At 44.1% G+C, this 18481-nt stretch overlaps 1 protein-coding gene across 12 annotated transcripts in view; it reads right to left on the reverse strand.

Moving 5' to 3' along the window:
- The window catches only part of LOC128342526 (uncharacterized), a 138959-nt gene that overhangs the window by 79760 nt on the left and 40718 nt on the right, over positions 1-18481 (reverse strand). For all 12 annotated transcript variants that reach the window (XR_008315046.1, XM_053289897.1, XM_053289900.1 and 9 more), the window contains 5 exons: positions 13487-13567; positions 11838-12000; positions 8538-8612; positions 7347-7499; positions 3080-3188 (listed from right to left, as the gene is read on the reverse strand). Coding sequence is in view for 11 of the 12 variants with exons in the window: in XM_053289897.1 (XP_053145872.1) it covers positions 3080-3188; positions 7347-7499; positions 8538-8612; positions 11838-12000; positions 13487-13567 (581 nt within the window). In the remaining variant the exon portion in view is untranslated. The remainder of the gene's footprint in view (positions 1-3079; positions 3189-7346; positions 7500-8537; positions 8613-11837; positions 12001-13486; positions 13568-18481) is intronic.

Here is an 18481-nt window from a genome sequence, read left to right on the forward strand (position 1 = left end):
CTGGGTATTTAAGGGAATACCTTCTTCTGCATGAACCCCACCGCCCAATGAGATCTGCTAGAGAGGTCCGTCTGCAGCTGCCACCGGCTCATCTGGTGGCCACTCAGGGACGGGCCTTCTCCGCTGCTGCCCCGAGGCTTTGGAATGCGCTCCCTAGTGAAATAAGAGCCTCTCCATCTCTGATAGCTTTTTAAAAGTCTTTAAAAACACATTTCTTCAACCAAGCTTTTAATTAATGTTGTTTTAATGTTTTTAATGCTGTTTTAAAATATTATTTTAAAAAATTTTAAATTGTTGTAGTGTGTGTGTGTCCCCCCCCCACCATTTTTGTCTTAATGAATGTTTTACTTTGTTTTTATTCTGTTGCAAGCTGCCCAGAGACATATGTTTTGGGCGGTATAAAAATATTTTAATAAATAAATAATTATATAAATATTGGGGAGCACTGCATATCCATAGGGACATAGGAAGCTGCCTTATACCGAGTCAGACCATTGGTCCATCTAGCTCAGTATTGTCTACACAGACTGGCAGCAGCTTCTTCAAGGTTGCAGGCAGGAGTCTCTCTCAGCCCTATCTTGGAGATGCCAGGGAGGAAACCTGAAAGAATACAAGATTTGGATTTTTCATTCCATGCTAGAGACTAGCCTGTTTCATGTCCAGGATTAAAAAACCCAACTTTTTGCATCAGTTTTTTTTTTTTTTAAACAAATTTGAACTCACAGTAAAGCCTCACAGTAAACCTGCAGTAAAGTCTGCTGTCTGGGAAAGCTCCGAGGGCAACATTAGATAAGATATTAAAGATGTCATCATCTGCTCAAAGGACTTGTGTTTACATGAAGGGGATGTTTAACCTCTTATTTCCAAGCTGTTTTTCTGCTGAAAATCTGTCCCTAGCAGCTATTCAACTTTGAAAGTGCCATTGTAATACTTTAACATTGGGAGTAGTAACACTTTTGACATTTGGAGTTAAATTGCCCCTTTAGAGGGTGATTTTTGGCAAGGAAACGATGCAGGAGAGTTAAGTATTTGCTAATGCTGTGCTGTGGTCCTCCTGATCCAGGCTGGGGCCCCAACAGCTGCTACTTCGCAGTAAAAACAAGCCCCTAAAGAGACACGACACAGTTAAAAGCATGTTTAGTTGGCCTTGGTTCACAGGAAGTCATGGTGGGTGTGAAAAAGTTAGAGGTCCTTTGAGGAATAGCTAATTATTTTGCAGAAATATGCAGTGTCTTGGAATAGAACTGGACACAATCATTTACTTAAAGGGTGCTCTGACAGAACAATCAGTCTGATGCTAGAATAGGTGCAATCTGCTCTTAATGCTATTGCCAAAAGGCCAACATTTGCACAAGCAAAAATATATTGTGCAGAGATAACAGAAAAGTAAGAAATTTGAGAGAAAAGTACTCTGCAAACAAGCTTTACTGTCTTTCCTTTAATAACCTATCAGCTTAGTGCCAACAATATTTCTGTTTTTTTTTTAAACTTGTAAACTAATTCTTTTCCAATCAAATGTTTTCTCACATTTCATATTTGCAACACACATATACATTATGTCATAAACTTCCATTTTCTTTATTTCCGACCTCAGAGGAGAGCTGGTCTTGTGGTAGCAAGCATGACTTGTCTCCTTAGCTAAGCAGGGTCTGCCCTGGTTGCACATGAATCGGAGACTTGATGTGTGAGCACTGTAAGATATTCCCCTCAGGGGATGGAGCTGCTCTGGGAAGAGCAGAAGGTTCCAAGTTCCCTCCCTGGCATCTCCAAGATAGGGCTGAGAGAAATTCCTGCCTGCAACCTTGGAGAAGCTGCTGCCAGTCTGTGAAGACAATACTGAGCTAGATACACCAATAGTCTGACTCAGTATATGGCAGCGTTCCTATGTACCTTGAGGTTACCTTCCAAACATTTCCAAATCTGGAAGGATTCATAGGCAAGTCTACACAATCATGTTAGAAGCATATCAAGGTGGGCCCTGGGGAAAGAAATGAAGATGGACCCCTCCCCCCTGGCCCCCACTTTCTCCTCTTCTCCCTGTGTTTTTCTGCAGAACTGAAAGTATGTGTTGAAAAACAAAATATTTCCCTCGTCCTTTTCTCTAATATTATACACTCCACAAGAGTAAGAAGGAAGAGCAACCTGTTGCCCAACTAGTTGCCCACTCCCTCCCTACCCTCCCTCAGGGGCCCAGGGGCATTTGTCCCACCTTGTTCAATTATAACTACACCCTTGAAACATATAGTATTTAGTTCATATAATAATAATGATGATGATGATGACAGAATCCAAGAATGAGGTGTAGAATTGTGATGGAAAATATAAGTGATCCAAGCAGCAGAATAATTAAGACAATCTTTACTAGCAACATGAGTAGAAATGAGTTAGTTTGTTTACTATGTTGAGATAATGGGTGGTTTTTTGTTTTGTTTTTTAAAATTGTACCACAATGAAAATGCCAGAGACAAGCTATATAATTGTGGTTATGACTGAAGGAACTGACTTCAGGAAGTGTTCTTTTCACGTAAATCTGGGTCTTCATAGTGCTGCCTACACAGAAAGGTTTGCAGTATGCTGCCTACACTGAACATTGTGCTGGTATCATGTGTAAGAAGGAATCAATTAGCTGCTGCAAGCAGATGAGGTTCCATATTAAGCACGCAAGGACACCTCCAAAGTATGTGAGTCAAACTGGACTAGCTGCTTATGGAAAGCCAGGGTTGAGATGCAGAAGTTGTTTCCATTTGGTCCTTTAAACATACAGCATCAAACCATAATCTAGATAACAATATTAATGCTTTGTGTTACATCAGATATTATGAGAGAGCTCATCAAAAACAAAATACATTGCTGACTGCGAGACGGTGGGCAAGATTAATTTAATCCAAGAGTAGCAGCTGTTTTATTTGTTGCAACATGATCAACTCCTTCAAGTTTTACATTTTCAAAGTTTTAAAATGTTTGAAGCTAGTTTCTTCCCAATAAATGTTCCAAAATACATCTCCCTCCCCCCCTCCCTTGGAGGAAAGGTAAAAATGATCCTTAATTCTGTAAACATATACAATAAACGCGATCTTACCATTATTATTCACATCAGTCTTTTCAGAATACACTTTCTTGTCATCTTCGTTTAAAATATTTAAAACATCTACAGCTCCAGACTTCAGGCCAAGAAACAATGAATTGTTCTGAAATGCATATCATTTTAGTTTGGTATATGCAACTCAATATCCTTTATAACTTTTCAAGTCAAGAAGGGAAGGCTCAGACTGGCCATCCCATTGTGCAGGGAAGGGAACACTCTTTCATATCAAGCTGTTAGTCTTTCCTCATTCAAATCCTTCCTCAACTTTCACTTCTTTTTCAATGTCTGTATGGGCCAGTTCAGATGCCACAGAGAGCCATGGTTAAAGCCTGGTTCTGTGCCACATCCCCCAGCCCTGGGAGTATACCAGTGATGTGCACGGAACCGCGGAGCTGCGGTCCGGCACTGGGGTGCGGGTTCCCTTAAGGGCATGGGGAGGGTGTACTTACCCCTCCCGCCGCTTTTCCCCCTCCAGTGCGCCTTTTTTAGTTAGCAATTGGGGTGGCAGGATTTCTCCCTGCCGCCCCTTCCCCTACTTGGCTGCAAAAGGCTTCAGTAAGCCTTTTGTGTGTGCGCGCGATGTGTGTGCATGGCCGTGTGCACGCACAAAAGGCCTCTTGAAGCCTTTTGCAGCCGAGCGGGGGAAGGGGCGGCAGGGAGGTATCCTGCCACCCCAATTGCTAACTAAAACCGGCGCGCCGGAGGGGGGAAAGCGGCGGGAGGGGTAAGTACACCCTCCCCCCGCCCTTAAAGGAACCCCCACCCCAGTCCTCCCGAACCCGAACCGCCCATGTCCAGACCAGTCCGGAGGCCTGTAGAATGGGCTCCGGACCGGTCCGTGCACATCACTAGAGTATACACTTCCCTCTCCTCTGTCTATGCAAGCCTAGGAGGAATTCTTCTGATTTAAATAGTGACAATTCACCAAGTCTGAACCAACCAATCTAGGTTTATTCTAACTAACTCGCCTAAAATAAACTTAGATCTGAACTCTACTTCAAACCTTAATTTCAGATTTATTAATTTACTATAGGGAATGAGTCAGAATAAGCCAAGATTGGTTGATTCAAATGTTGCAACCCATCTTGCTTGGTTACTAATCTAAAGTGGAAGTAGAATTCTTCCAAGGCTTACGTGAGCAGTGGGAGGGGAGAGGATGCTCTCAGGGATGTTGCATAGTACCAGGCTTTAAACATGGTTCCATGTGACATCTGAACCACTCCTATGTACAGGCTGATAGAATGGCTACAGAAGTGATACTCACTATTTTTGAAATGGGGCTAGCCACCGAGCTGCCCAGGTGTGATCCCTTTTTGGGATGGCACCAGAGGCATTGCCACATTTTTGGGAAGCTCCTGCTTGCCCACCCACCCTTCTGCCAAGCCCTCCGTCTGTCAAGGCCCTACTCACCCACCACCGCTGTGCAATCCAGGCCAGTGCTAGCCATCTCAATGCCAGGTCCAGCCCTTGGTCTGCACTCTTTCTCTGACTTTCCCTCCCAGTCTTCCTCCTGCTGGTTTGCTTGGCAGTAAGCAGCTGAATGAGCCCTTTTCTCTCATGCACAAGTGAGAGGAAAGGGCACATCCATCCCCTTAATGGGCAGTAGAACCATCACCATTTTCCGGCCGGCACACATAGCAGTACGGGGGTTGATGTGTCCTTTCCTCTCACTCTTATGTGAGAGGAAAGAGCTTGTTCAGCCACTTATTGGTGCACGAACTGGCCAGGAAGTGGCAGTGCTGGTGCCAGCAGAAGGAAGAGGGGGAAGAAGTGAGCAGTGGCAACAGGAGGTGGGGAGAGAGAGAGGGGTGGTGGTTGCAGCAGCTGTGGCAGTTGGAGGAGGAATAGAGGGCATATATATGAGAGAGGTAGGGAGGGGGAGGGAGGGAGCATGCTGGTTTAGAGCTGAAGGGGCTAATGAAGGCAGGAGGAGGAGGGAGAGTGATCAGGAACCATTGCGCTGTCTGCACAAAGAAGAACAGAGGACTACAGCAACCATCACTTCCATATTGAACTAGTCAAATACAGTTGTTTTAATACCATTGTGGGTTCTCTTCCTTACCACTGTTTATTATTGCTCCACACTATGTCTCAATTTATGTCTCTGGCTGTTCTACATCATCCATCTTATGTCATGAGAATGCATTTCTAGACACTCCCTCGCAAAAAAAAAAAAAAGTAACTTGGCAAAAAATATATATATATACAAGTGGCATCCAAAGTGATTGTCCTATGTAATGAAAACTGGAGGAGAGTTGGAGAAAATCTGGAGAAATATTCTATTTGAAACTCCATCTATATATTTATTTCTCCTAGGTGTATCTGTCACTAATCCCATGCATGGCAGCTCTCACGAGAGTTTGCGAGCAGCAGCCGATTAGCAACGGGGATGGGGGAGAAAATAGGGATGTGGTCAATGGTGGGCCGGCTGGCAGGAACAGGCGGTGGGCCGCCCAGCCACTGGGAGCAGCAGGTAGCAGTGGGCCGGGCCAGCCACTGGGATCAACAGGAGCCAGGAGCAACAGGCAGCGGCAGGCCGTGCTGGCCACCGGAAGCAATGGGCACTGGGAGCAACAGGTGGCGGCGGGCCAGCCCGGCTGCTGGGAGTAGGCAGCATGAGCAACAGGCAGTGATGGGCCGGGCTGGCCACTGGGAATTGGTAGGCGGGTGGGCAGAGGTGAAAGGCCAGCTGTCCAGCCAGCCCACCAGCCAGAAACCATGGTCGGGGGGGAAGAAGCAGGCCAGGTGGGGAGAGAAGCGGGCCAGGTGGGTGGGGGGAGAAGCAGGCCAGGCAGGGGTGGGGAAGAAGCAGGCTGGGCAGGAGTGAACAAGTGGGCTGGGCAAGCCAGCGGAGGCACAGATGTTCTGTGCCTGGCCCAGCTAGTATGTGTGTATCTCTCTCTCTCTCTCTCTCTCTCTCTCTCTCTGAGGCATACTCATGGCTAATTCCGTAAGTGGCAGTTCTCACGAGAGTTTGCGAGCAGAAGCACTGTGGTGATTGGGCAGTGGGGATTCCATATGCAGATATTGGGAGGAGCCTGTGATAGTTAAGGTCACTCGGAATGCAACTGTTACTGGTTGAAAAATGTTCTTGATTGTAGAGGAGAGGAATCTATATATAAAAAAGGATAGTGGGCAGCGGTCTGTGAAGAGAGGGGTCGTGAGGGAGGAAAGAGTCCCTTCAGGAGAAGAAGACTGCCATTGTGTGAATTAGATGAGGAAACAAGATAAGATATGTTAACTCAGGAAGTGGGGGGGGGGAGAGAGAGAGAGAGAAGAAAGGAGGGGAAGAGCAAGTGGGGGGAGAGAGAGAGAGAGAAGAAGGGAGGGGAAGAGAGAAAGAAGGAAGGGCGAGGGACAGGCTCGAGCCTTTCAGTGGCCTGAGGGGAATGAGCAACCATGGTGGCAACTATTGGCATCAAGGAAGGGCCCAGTCAACTACTGCTGCTGTTTGGGGCTTCCGAGGCCATTGGCGGAAGTAGGCAGGTAGGTAAGGGACATGCCTAGGCCTGTCAGTGGCCTGAGGGCAATGAGTGGCCATGGCGCTGCAGCCGCAACCTAGAGTGGTGAGGGGGATGGAGTAAAGTGATGGAGGAGTGACCAAGAGGGGTCAGTATGTATAAGCCCTTTCTTACAATATATTTGTGCTAGCAGAAGTGCCTGTCATGTAGGAATGTGCTTGGAACGAAATTTGCGTTCTGTTCCGAGCTCGAAACGTTTTGTTCTGAACGCCATTTGGGTGGGCTGTTTTTCCCTTGCTGACTGGTTTTGTCACTGGCTTCTGAATGACTTGAGATCTCCTTGCTTCTTGGTTGGCTTGTTATCATACAAACTGTAGGAAAAACAGCCCACATAAATTGTGCTCAGAACACTTGAAATAGGGTCATTAGATTCTGAGCTCGAAACAATTTGAAGGGAGTTCTGTTTAGAACTCAAAATACTTGAAACAGCCCATTTCAAGTTGGAATGTTTTGAGCTCGAAATATTCTGCACATTCCTACAGTTGCGATATTACTTCTGTAATGTGGGAAGACGACTTACAAAATACACAGATTTTGTAGTAATGTTGGAGTAAAAACTGACCACCATATTCTGTCCTACAAGATTAGTCCAGAGATACATTCAGCCACAAAATAGATGCTTCACAGGAACTATGTGAAGAAATCTTATAATAGCTAAATAGGTCACAATAATTATACAATTTTCAGCAATATGTCTCACAATCATATTTTCACAATATTAGTCAAATCTTATTACTCACAAGCCTTGTAAAAACAAGGGTATCATTTGAGACATCAATGTAGCAGACCAACTCCAGAGCAGGCAAGCTTCTGAAATGTACACGTTTAAAGTATGGTCCTTGGCACATGATTATCAGTTGCTGCTGGTCCACATCATGCCTTAAATGAATTACCTAAATAAATTGATAATTGTCTTTAAAAACTGCAATAAAACCCATTAAAAAAAAATTAAAAAGTAGTGGCTGACATCCTGACTAATGAAGTGCATGTGTAAAGAAGGACACGACTGAGGCCCACATGCAACTCCCCCAGTCCCTCTATGAATATGTTGTTGCACAAGTGGGCAAAACGCTCCCACTCTGCCTGCAGCCCAGAAATGCTCTGGAAGAGAGGGAATACATTGCTGACCCTGAACAATGGGTTTCCTTTCTTCTAGAGTGTGGACAGAGTGAGGCTATTTCACCCGCTTGTGCAACAGGGCGTGTATAGAGGTGCCGGGGGAGTTGCATGCCATCTTCAGTTGTCTCCCTACAGCCCATCTTTACGCATGCACTTCATTAGTCAGCATGTCAGCCAGTGAACCTACTGAAAACACACTTCCATATACATTTTAGAAGTAAGATGCTTTATAAGTAAGTATGTTTATATGCCAGTGTAACAGGAATAACTGCTTCAAATTAGCTCACAATAGTATTAAACACTTCAAATGAAAATATGAAATTCAGACATTTAATAATTGTTGGGTCCATGAAAAAATGTTTATATATTCTGCAGGCAGACAGGTAGGTGATACTGTCTGAAGTATCTAAAATCAGCTCAGATTACATATTATAATTCTTTATGTGCACTATGAACTGAGTGTGCAGAGCACTTCTTATACCATTATTATAAAATGAATTTAGTTACAAATCTGGTACCATCTCTGTTATTGTACCAGTTTAAAATGACCTCAGTTGCCTTATCTGATTGAGCAGGATGCACGTGCAGCAGCAGGCTGTCATACTAGATTGGGAATCATGCACACAAACAAGTGCTGTGGACACAGTTTCCAGAACTGGATGGCTGCATCCACCACCAGGGGCTGTAGTCCTTTCCCATTTCTGGTTCAGAAACTGCACACACAACCTTGACCAGATGGTTAGCGCAGTTAAAATATACACTTTTATATATCATCAAGTATGGTCAGAAAATAATAATTAAAGGGCACTTACTGGATCTTTATAGACTCTCATCTCATAATATACCAAATTCTGTATTGATGTATGCAGAAACAGAATTCTTCCATCCTGTTGAAAGGAACATTATATTCAGTGTGATGGAATACGGAATTAAAAACATGCACACACTGAGCAGAAGCCAGAAGAAAATTGTTCAAGTGGAACTCTTCTGTTTGTGCTTGTGGCAGAAGGGCAATTATCACCAATTCTCCTTTTCCTCTGCCCACCAAAAATATGTCCCAGAGAGTCCCCAAGCATAAACCATAGGAGACTGTGGATGGAAGACGGAATCAGGGGAAAGTACTATTCTGAGTAATGGGTGCACTACAATCTGTGCACACCCATGCACATGTAACAAGAGGGAAACAGAAAATAATTATACAGAGTCATTTGCTGATCCCTTCCCACAAGCACAGTTGTGCTTGTGGGGCTGGGGAGTCCTTAGGTGCCATCACTTTCTAAAACCACTAGGGCTACAATTTGATTTAGACTTACCTGGAAGTAGGCCCATTAAACACAGTGGCCAAGATTCTCTGCAGCTCCACCCTGGCTGGGATCCAGGAGACTAGCTGCATTGATGGCTTGCTGCACAGCTACCGGTGCATGAGGATGGGGATGTGATTTTTGCTTCTCTCTCCTTCCCGAAAAAGCCTTTTTAGGGATGAGCAAGCCGGGCAGTTTGACTCGAATCCGGACTGGCTCGAGGGGCAAGGATTCCTCTTTACAAGTAAAGGGTTACATGTGGAGGTGTGGGGAGCCTTGCATTTGCATTAACTTTTAAAAAACAAGCCATGACTGCAGCATCAGGGGATGGTGGAAGTGGTGGCTCCTTCCACCCCCTGCCCCCACCGGCCTCCCAAGTGATGCAGTGGCCCATTTCAGGCCTGGGATGGTCCCCGCCACCACTTCCAACATGCCTGCTTACCTCACAGAGTTGTTGTGAGGATAAACATAAACATGTATGCTGCTCTGGGCTCCTTGGAGGCAGGACGGGATATAAATGTAAACAAACATGAACACAAGAGAAAGAGTAGCCAGAGTACGCACCAAAACCAGACACCAAAAACATTTCAGAACAGTAAAGTTTTCACTGCCTGTTTTAAAACAGAGGGGGAAGAAGCTTGATGGATATTCCCAGAGAGGGAACTGCAAAGAGGTGCCATCACCAAATAAACTGTATATTGTGTCCCATCTAACTTTCTGTTTTGTTATTTTATTTTGAAGTTTCTCCTCATAGGCATTCTGTAGAAATTTTGAGGGGTAGAGTTGGGGCAGAGAGGGACAGGAGGAGGAAAGGAGAGGAAAGATATGGAGTTGAAAAAAAATAAAGTTCTCAGTTAAGCCTACATAAGATACTTGGTGTTTACAAGGGAAACAGATATAAACACACTGGACTAATTCGCATATAACATGAAAATGAAGTTTGCTAAACCCATGGTTAATTTTTGTAACCATTAATCGCATTGCAGACATTCATCCAACCCCAGGCCGGCAACCTCCAGTTTCAGAGTAGATGAGTCACTACCTCTTCCTTGTCCACTGAGGTCACATCCCAGCAAGCTCTGTAGCGCTTGTGTTGCCAGACAGTGAGCAAGGCATTAGAGCATCTGCAGGGTGGCAGCCTTTGGCCACAATCCTCAAGGGGGCATGCCAAATGCAATTGTGCCTCTTCGGAATGAAAGGACCACAAACCCTCACCAGGGAAAGGGTATTTACATCCCTTTAAATGGCATGCAAGCCCTTCTTCTGAGAGCAGTTGCACTACCATGCTTGTAAGAGCCCCGTACCAAAACAGTCTCACAAAAGCACAATTGCTGGCAACAGGGGGATGCCAAGGGGCACTATTTTTCTGAATTCCAGGAAGGGATCATGCCCACCTCCTAGGAGGAAATATGTATATGAGGGAGGGCAAAGGATCCTAGAGTCTGGTTCTCTGTGACCAAGGATGCTCTTGCGATGGTAGATCCTGGCAAAGCAGTCCAGGGACACCAAACTAAACTCCTGCCCCCATGTCGGCTTGTCACACAAGGATTAGCCCCCTCATGAGAAGGCCAGTACAGTGGGGAGGGCTAGAGGCTCATTCAGCTTTGGTCCTCCATGTTAAGAAAAAGTTGTGTGTGCGGGGGGGCGGTACACCCACTGGTGTTTCACGAACTGGCAGGCAAATCACAATAGAAAATAATGGGCAAAATGTCATTTGGACTGACAGCAACATCACCCATAAGGATCAGCAGTCAAGATGGAATTAAGCACCACATGGAAAGACTCTGACAGTGGTTGCCCAAGTAAAAGCACTTCAGCTAGGGAGGAGACCATATCTCAACGAGCACACATATGCTTTGCATATAGACTGTCCAGGGACATCGCACAGTTGAAGGGGGCCCTGGGACAAATACTGAAGATGGGCCCCTAGAGTGGACCCCCTGCCAAAGATTTGCCTTCCCCTTATCTTTGCTGTTGAAGAACTGCAAGGACATGGTGAAAAACACACCCCTCCTTGCATGCCTATGCAAATTATATCACACACTCTCCATGCATGCACATTCCCCTAGACACGTGGACATGTGCATTTACCTGGCTCAGAAACATTTTAGCAGCATATATGAGTCCTCCAATCAGGAGCCAGCAGCATGTCAGTGCATCAGGGATGTGGGAGGGGGGGATGAGCTGTTGCCAAGTTGGCGGTCCCCCTTTTCACAGGGGTCCAGGGACATTTGTCTCTTTCTCAATTATAGCTATGCCCTTAATATTGTCCCTGTTCAACTCCTAACATCTGAAAAAGACTGCTGATTAAGATCCTGGAGAACTACTGCCTGTCAGGTAGACAATGCTGGGATAGACAGACCAGTAATATAAAGTCACTTCGATCAAATGCACAATCTGCTTATTCCATGCTTTAATTTGCACATTACTTTAATTTTGGATGTTATCTTAATAAGCTTTGTGGAAATCTATGTGACTACTTTGTAGTTCTAGAAGCACACACCTGCTCTTTTTGACACACCTCTGACTTCAGGTAGTTCCTCAAGAAAGAAGAAGGGAAATCCCTCCAAAACAGAACATTTTGGGATCCCATAAAACAGGCTAAAATAGCTCTCTCTCTTCTATATTAAGCTGACATATGGACAATTTAGTCTATCCTTAAGTGCAATATTTAAATATTTGCAGAGTTCAAGATCTGTATTTCCAATTGTGCAGCATGCATATTTACATGTTATTCTCTAGTAACCTATAATTGGAAGAACAAACCTAGCCAATTAATTTAAACTGCATGCATATATCTTCTTCTTTTACCTGCATACCAAGAACCAGAAATTCCTGATTATCTGCATACACCAGCCCTTCATCTGTCAAGTAGCAGAATGGTGAAGACAAGCTGCAGAGGCATTCACAGCTCACTGGAGTCTTAAAATTTCTTGTTTGAGTATGCTGAAAGTATTCATTCTTCTGTATACAACTAGGAAAGCATATTGAAGAAGATCCAAGTAAGTGTGCATATATTGGACACAAGTCAGTTTACATGCATGCAATAGACTTTGTAATTTCATGAAGGGATTCTGGCCAATTTTCTTTTAATTTTTCTTAAATAGAGAAAAATCTTAAGCAGAACTAATTTGTTGCTAATTAATCCCACCCATTTAATGCTGTATTATATTAAATGGTCAACATACAGGTGGTGGCAAGGGAGAAAAGGTTTAATATAAAGAAACTAGTAAGGCTGTTTCAGCAAATAGCTCCCTGGAATCCTGAAGAAAAGTGTGACCACAGAGGAGAAACCCTTTGAGTAATAACAACTGAATCAATATTGCTTTATTTTTATTTTCCCTCTTGGAGGGAGATATGTGCTTTGGTCACTCATCTGATTAGATTATCTTTCCAGAGCTAACAAAGCAAACTCCCTCCCACAAATTTAGATCCACAGTCTGCACCATTCTTCAGGCTCAGGCTAACCTGGTTTGTGGTATAGTCCAATTTCTTTCTTGTTTATAATGATAATAGATATTGCTTAAATATAGCAATAAATAAATATATACATATTCTTGCTTTAACTATTTGCATAAGGTACCAGCATCTTGTATACAACATACCACTAGAGATACATTTTCTCTGTAGGCAGAAATGACTCAGTCAGATCCCTACAGCACACTTGCAACTCAATCCACAAGTGGATGCTTCATCTTGAACCCCAGCCTGTCACACCTGCCACTAAGAAGATTCTAATAATGAACTAGAAATATTCAGCACACAACTTCTGGAATACAGGCACCCTCTTATTTACTAGCCTTCTTTAAAATGCTGCTTGCATTCATCACTCCATTGACCAAGGCTTACAAATGATGCTTAGAAATTCTGACAGACATCCGGAGCAGCAGTCTGGGGACACAGCCTATGCAGAGAGACTGCTCTTAACTCGGGTAGTGTCTTCCAGAGCAGCAGAGCACACATGTGGGGAAGCCATTTTTGATGCTCTCTCCTGCCTCTGTAAGTGCTCTTTGCCTTCCAGAAACATGTCCCTGAAGGCCGCACAGTCCAGTCAGGAATATATTTTTTGGAAAGCAAAAAGCACTTACAGAGGCAGGGGAGAGTAGCGACTCTCCTTTCCCCTCCTCCCAGGCTCTCACACTGCTGCTCAACAAGATTCTGGCTGAATAAAGAACAGCCTCTCTAGGAGGGAATGCAACAGAGCCATTCTGGATGTCAACCACCATAATTTTGTTTCACAGCATAACTAGCTCAGAAGATAAAGCCAGTCAGTTTATGCACACATAAGTGCTGTATCAATAAACTGCAGAGGGCTGGAATTGACCAGAATCTTTAGTGAACTGAAGTCTACACCAGATGAAAAAGCCATCAGACAATAACTTAGTTGGCAGTAGAAGGTCTGTTGCGGGAACTCAGTAAAAGCAAGTTGCGGGCAGTAAAAGCAAGTTGCGGGAACTCACGAGTGTAAGGGATGTTTTCTATACAAGTGTTGTTGTAGTTCTCCAATAGTCCACACTGCTGCTCTACATGCAGGGTCGGTCCTGGAATCAAACAACACTTCCGGTGTAAAAAACCACCACCACCACCACCAATCCTTAATTCGCTTAAACTACTACTCTAGGAAGCAGGTCTCACGATCATTGAGACCCGCTTTGTCCGGGTTTGCGGGGAGAGTGGGCTAAGCCCGCTCTCCCCTCAGATGATCGGGCAGACCTGCCTGGGTGGCTGGATCGGCCGTCCACACAACTGTCGGCTCTGTGATGGAGCCAGTAGGGGCTGAGGAGTTTGGGGGCTGTGCAGCACCCGGAAGCTCCAGTATGCCCTGCGTGAGTGCAAAGGTTATACTGGAGAGACCCAGTATAAAGGTTATACTGGCCAGGGGGCTACTCACGATCCCAAAAACCAGGTTTGCGGAGCACTTGCTCCGCAAACCCGGTTTAAGGGGCGGGCTACTTGAGTGGGTTACCTGCTGAGGAACTACCGGGCTCGCAGCCGAGCCTGGTGGTTCCCACAGTGAGACGAAATCGGGCTAGCGGAGGCTAGCCCGATTTTGTCCCATTGTGTGAATAGCCTCTAGGACTCCTTCTTTAAAATGAAATCATAGAAGAGTGTGTCTGGTGCAACACCTTATTCTGAAATTGTAATTGTAAATGGTGAACAGAAACAACCAAGCCTGTCATTGAAGTAGAAACATTTTTTTTAAACCCTCAGCTCACTTGGGACTGGGGAATGGTGGCCATAGAGTGCTGTGGAAAACAAGTCTAGGGGGAGGAGTGCTGCTGTCTCCACTGCCCGTGTGGTGCATTGTGGTATGCAGGAGGACCTCCTCCTCCCGACCCCACTTTAGGACTCTGCCACTACACTGGTTGTGTGGGTGCACAAATTGGCAGAGGCCCAAAGAAGCTCCAATTCTCTGGGCAAAAGTAGGTAGGGTCCTGCCTTTCTCCCAGTCCCCACTTTGGTTGTGTGAACACATCTCTTCAGTCAAGCTTTTTAGTTAGTTGGTGTTTTTATGGATATTTTAATCTGGTTTTTATATGTTTAACTATTAAATTATGTGTTTATTTTATGCTGTACACTGTCTAGACTTCAGTAGTGGGCAGTATACAAATTTACTGAATAAATAATGCTTAAACATGGGCTGAAACTGTGAAATTTGAAGAAATTCAGAGTATTTTGGGGTACATTTGGAGATTTTCCCCAGATGCTTCTCCTATAAATAGCTTGAATCAGAAGATGCTGAATTTAGCTGAACACAAAATCGCTCCTGAGTCTAATAGTAATCCTTTAAGAATCAGAGTGAAGACAGTGTGAATGTCTGTCCTCAGACAACAGATATTCCAGAAAATGAACAGAATAAAATGGGCTATGAGCTGTTTGGACAATGTTGCTCAAATTCTTGAATCTTTTATGGTATTGTATGGAGACAAAGACTATCTAGGCTTATTCCATTGCTGGTGTTTTGTAAACATTAGCTTGAAAAGGTGGAACTTTCTCAACAAACCATAATTTTTTAATATAACTTAGTCTATTACTGATGTACTGTTTATTCCTTCTGCAGAGGAAAACCTCACCAAAGATAATTGCTATATTTTTAAGCAGAATATATATTGCTCTTCAAAGTGGTTTACAAAGAGAAAGGAATGAGAAGATGTTTTCCTGCCCCCCCAAATGCTCACAATCTCAAAAGAAACACAAGGGAGACACTAGCAACAGTCACTCACCAGACACTGTGTTGGTGTTGGATAGGACATTTCTTTTTCCGCTGCTAATAATAAAGAGAGCCATCACTTTAAGAGATGCCTTTTTGCCCGTTTAACAGGGATCAGTAATTTTAAAAAGTCTTTTATTGTGCTGAAAATAAAATTGCATGTTCAATATTTCAATTACTTCCCTCCTCCATTAATGCACAATTCTTCTGCATTGCACACACTTCAGGTGCTTTCCTCAAAAATTTCTCAGAAATGCTACCTGTTCCATGCGCAGGGCCAGTGAGACAGGCAGAGCTGAGGAGTCTCAATGTGTGGATGAGAGAGTGCTGAGGGGAAGAGGAGTTTAGATTTGTTAGGCACTGGGATATATTTTGGGAGAAGACAAGCCTGTTAAAAGTGACGGGCTCCACTTAAACCAAGATGGAACCAGACTGCTGGCACTTAAAATAAAAAAGGTTTCAAAGCAGCTTTTAAAATGATGCCGGGGGAATAGCCAATAGGAGCTGTGTAGTACCCGGTTTGACAGATGCCATCCCTTAAGGTGTGAGGGTGCAAAATGCTTCAGTTAAACAAGAAGGGGAAAGAGTAGAACCAGATAAAAAGCAGGCAGAAAGATGTGCTAGCTTGTCAAAGAGATCATATGGCCAAAAGAAAAACAGCATATAGGTGGTTATATGCCAATGCCAGGAGCCTCTGAGCCAACATGGGTAAGCTGGAGTGCTTGGTTGCTAATAAAAACATATATATAGTTGGCATAACAGAAACATGGTAGAACAGTGAAAACCAGTGGGACACAGTTATTCCTAGATATAAACTCTATAGAAAGGACAGGGAGGGGGGCCTTGGAGGTGGAGTAGTGTTAGAGGTTGTTGATTTTTACCCACAATAGGTAAAACAGCAGAGCACTAAGGAATGAGCACACACTCCAGTTACAGAGTAGGTAGCAGAGGATGGTTTGGATATTGCAGCTGTTTAGAGAAAACACATGGAGATCCTTGTATGACTAAACACTAAATATGTATTGGTTAAATACACTTAGATAGGAAAGACCTATCTCTAATCTAAAGGACTACATAGTGGATAGGTAAGGAGAGAGAGATATGTTTCCATCTGCTCTCTAGGAGGAAAGGAAGGATTGTGATGCAGCACAGGAAGTGCTGCAGAGTCAGTTCAGGGGTCATAGAGTAGGGACAGATAAGGAGACCCTGACTCACTGTCTCTACTCCCAATGCCCTTAATGGTCATTAGGACAGTTGGTGCAAAAGGTCGATGCACTGGAAGTTCATCTCCAACAAGTAGCACTGTATGTTAAAGAAGGGATAGAATCCAACAAGCTAGAAAACCTAGCAGGCCCAGAGTCCTCCACGGAAACTCTGCGGGTGACAATACAAGGCCTGAAAGGAAATGTGCTACTAGGAATGTGTTATCGCCCTCCTGATCAAGAGTGGAGCCACCATTGAGCAAATGGGGCCGAAGAACCCGGGCTGCCACCCCTCAGGATCTGTGCCTCATGCCCCAGCCATGCCCCCCGCATCTGACATCAGATGCAGGGGTGGGGCTAGGGGGCCGCAGCAGCAGGCTGGACCTGGGTCACCACTGGCCTCCCTCTACCCCTGCTCTTGATCAAAATGTTGACAGTGACTGGGAGCTGCAGAAGGAGGCATCAAAAAGCTGTAATAATGGGTGACTTCAATTACCCATACATAAACTGGGTAAATTCACAGTCAGATAATGGCAAAGAGGCCACATTTCTAGACATGCTGAATGACTGTGCCCTAGAACAGTTGGTCATGAAACTAACCAGAGAGAAGGCGACCGACTTAATCCTGAGTAGTGTACAGGACCTGATACGAGATGTCAGTGTGGGGAGAGAATTGCCAAGAAAGTCTAACACAGACACTTTGAATTTCAGAAGAGGAAACTTCTCTAAAATGAGGAGTTGGGGGGGCGGGGGGACTGTAAGGGAAAATCAGGAGAGTCACCTTGCTCCAGAATGCATGGAGTTTATTTAAAACCACATTAATAGAAGCCCAGTTAAAATGTACACCAAATTGTATACCAAAAAAGAGGAAAGGTACTGGGAGGATGCCAGCATGGGTAACAAGTAAAGTCAAGGAAGTTATAAAGAAAACTTCCTTCAGAACTCTGGCAAAAGAAATGCAAGGACACAATAAGGGAGGCAAAAAGAGAGTTTGAGGAACATTTAGGGAAATACATCAAGGCGAATAAGAAAAAAGAAGCAGCAGATAAGCTAAATGAGTTCCTTGCATCTGTCTTCATGGCAGAACATGCTGAGCATATACCTGTGTCTGAACCAAGCTTCTTGGGAACAGAGGCTAAAGAACTGAATCAGATAGAGGTGATGAGACAATGTTCTAAACTGTCTGGGAAAATTAAAAACTAACCAATTGCCAGGGCCAGATGGCATCCACCCAAGTGTCCTTAAAGAACTCAAATGTGTGATTGCTGACCTCCTTGCAAAAATATATAATTTATCCCTACAATCAGGCTCTGTACCGGAGGACTGGAAAGTGGCCAATGTAACACTGATTTTTAAAGTTCCTCACCAAAGACTATTGAGAAAGCTTAGCAGTCATGGGATAAGGAGGCAGGTTCATGTGTGGATTGGTAACTAGTTGAAGGAGAGGAAACAGAGGGTAGGGATAAATGGAGAGTTTTCACCATGGAGGAAAGTAAGAAGTGGGGTCCCCCAGGGATTGGTACTGAGATCAGTGCATTTTAACTTGTTCATAGATGATCTAGAAGTTGGGGTAAGCAGCTTGGTGGCCAAATTTGCAGATGACACCAAACTATTTAGGGTAGTGAAATCCAAAACAGATTGTGAGGAGCTCCAACAGGATCTCTCCAAACTGGGGGAGTGGGCAACAAAATGGCAAAAATGGTTCAATGTTAACAAGTATAAAATGATACATATTTTAAAAATCAAATTGGATGATAATGTTTTGAGCAGTTTTATTACTTTAGTTCATAAAAGTTGATGATAGTAATCTTAGGCAACATAAATAACAGTGGGTGTGGCAGAGTTTGGCAGTAATCCTGTTTTCTTAAGACACTTAATGGATGTGAATATTTGAATGGCTCATTGTACATGTAAACATCTTGTTTGCCACTTAATTACAATTATTCATTCTTTATTGATTGTGTAAAATGTATCATAAATCATTCTATTACTGAACAATGGGAACAAATGGAGGTAATAAGCCTGTCATTCTTGTTATAATT

This window comes from Hemicordylus capensis, chromosome 2 (genome assembly GCF_027244095.1).
Source record: "Hemicordylus capensis ecotype Gifberg chromosome 2, rHemCap1.1.pri, whole genome shotgun sequence".
Classification (NCBI taxonomy): domain Eukaryota; kingdom Metazoa; phylum Chordata; class Lepidosauria; order Squamata; family Cordylidae; genus Hemicordylus; species Hemicordylus capensis.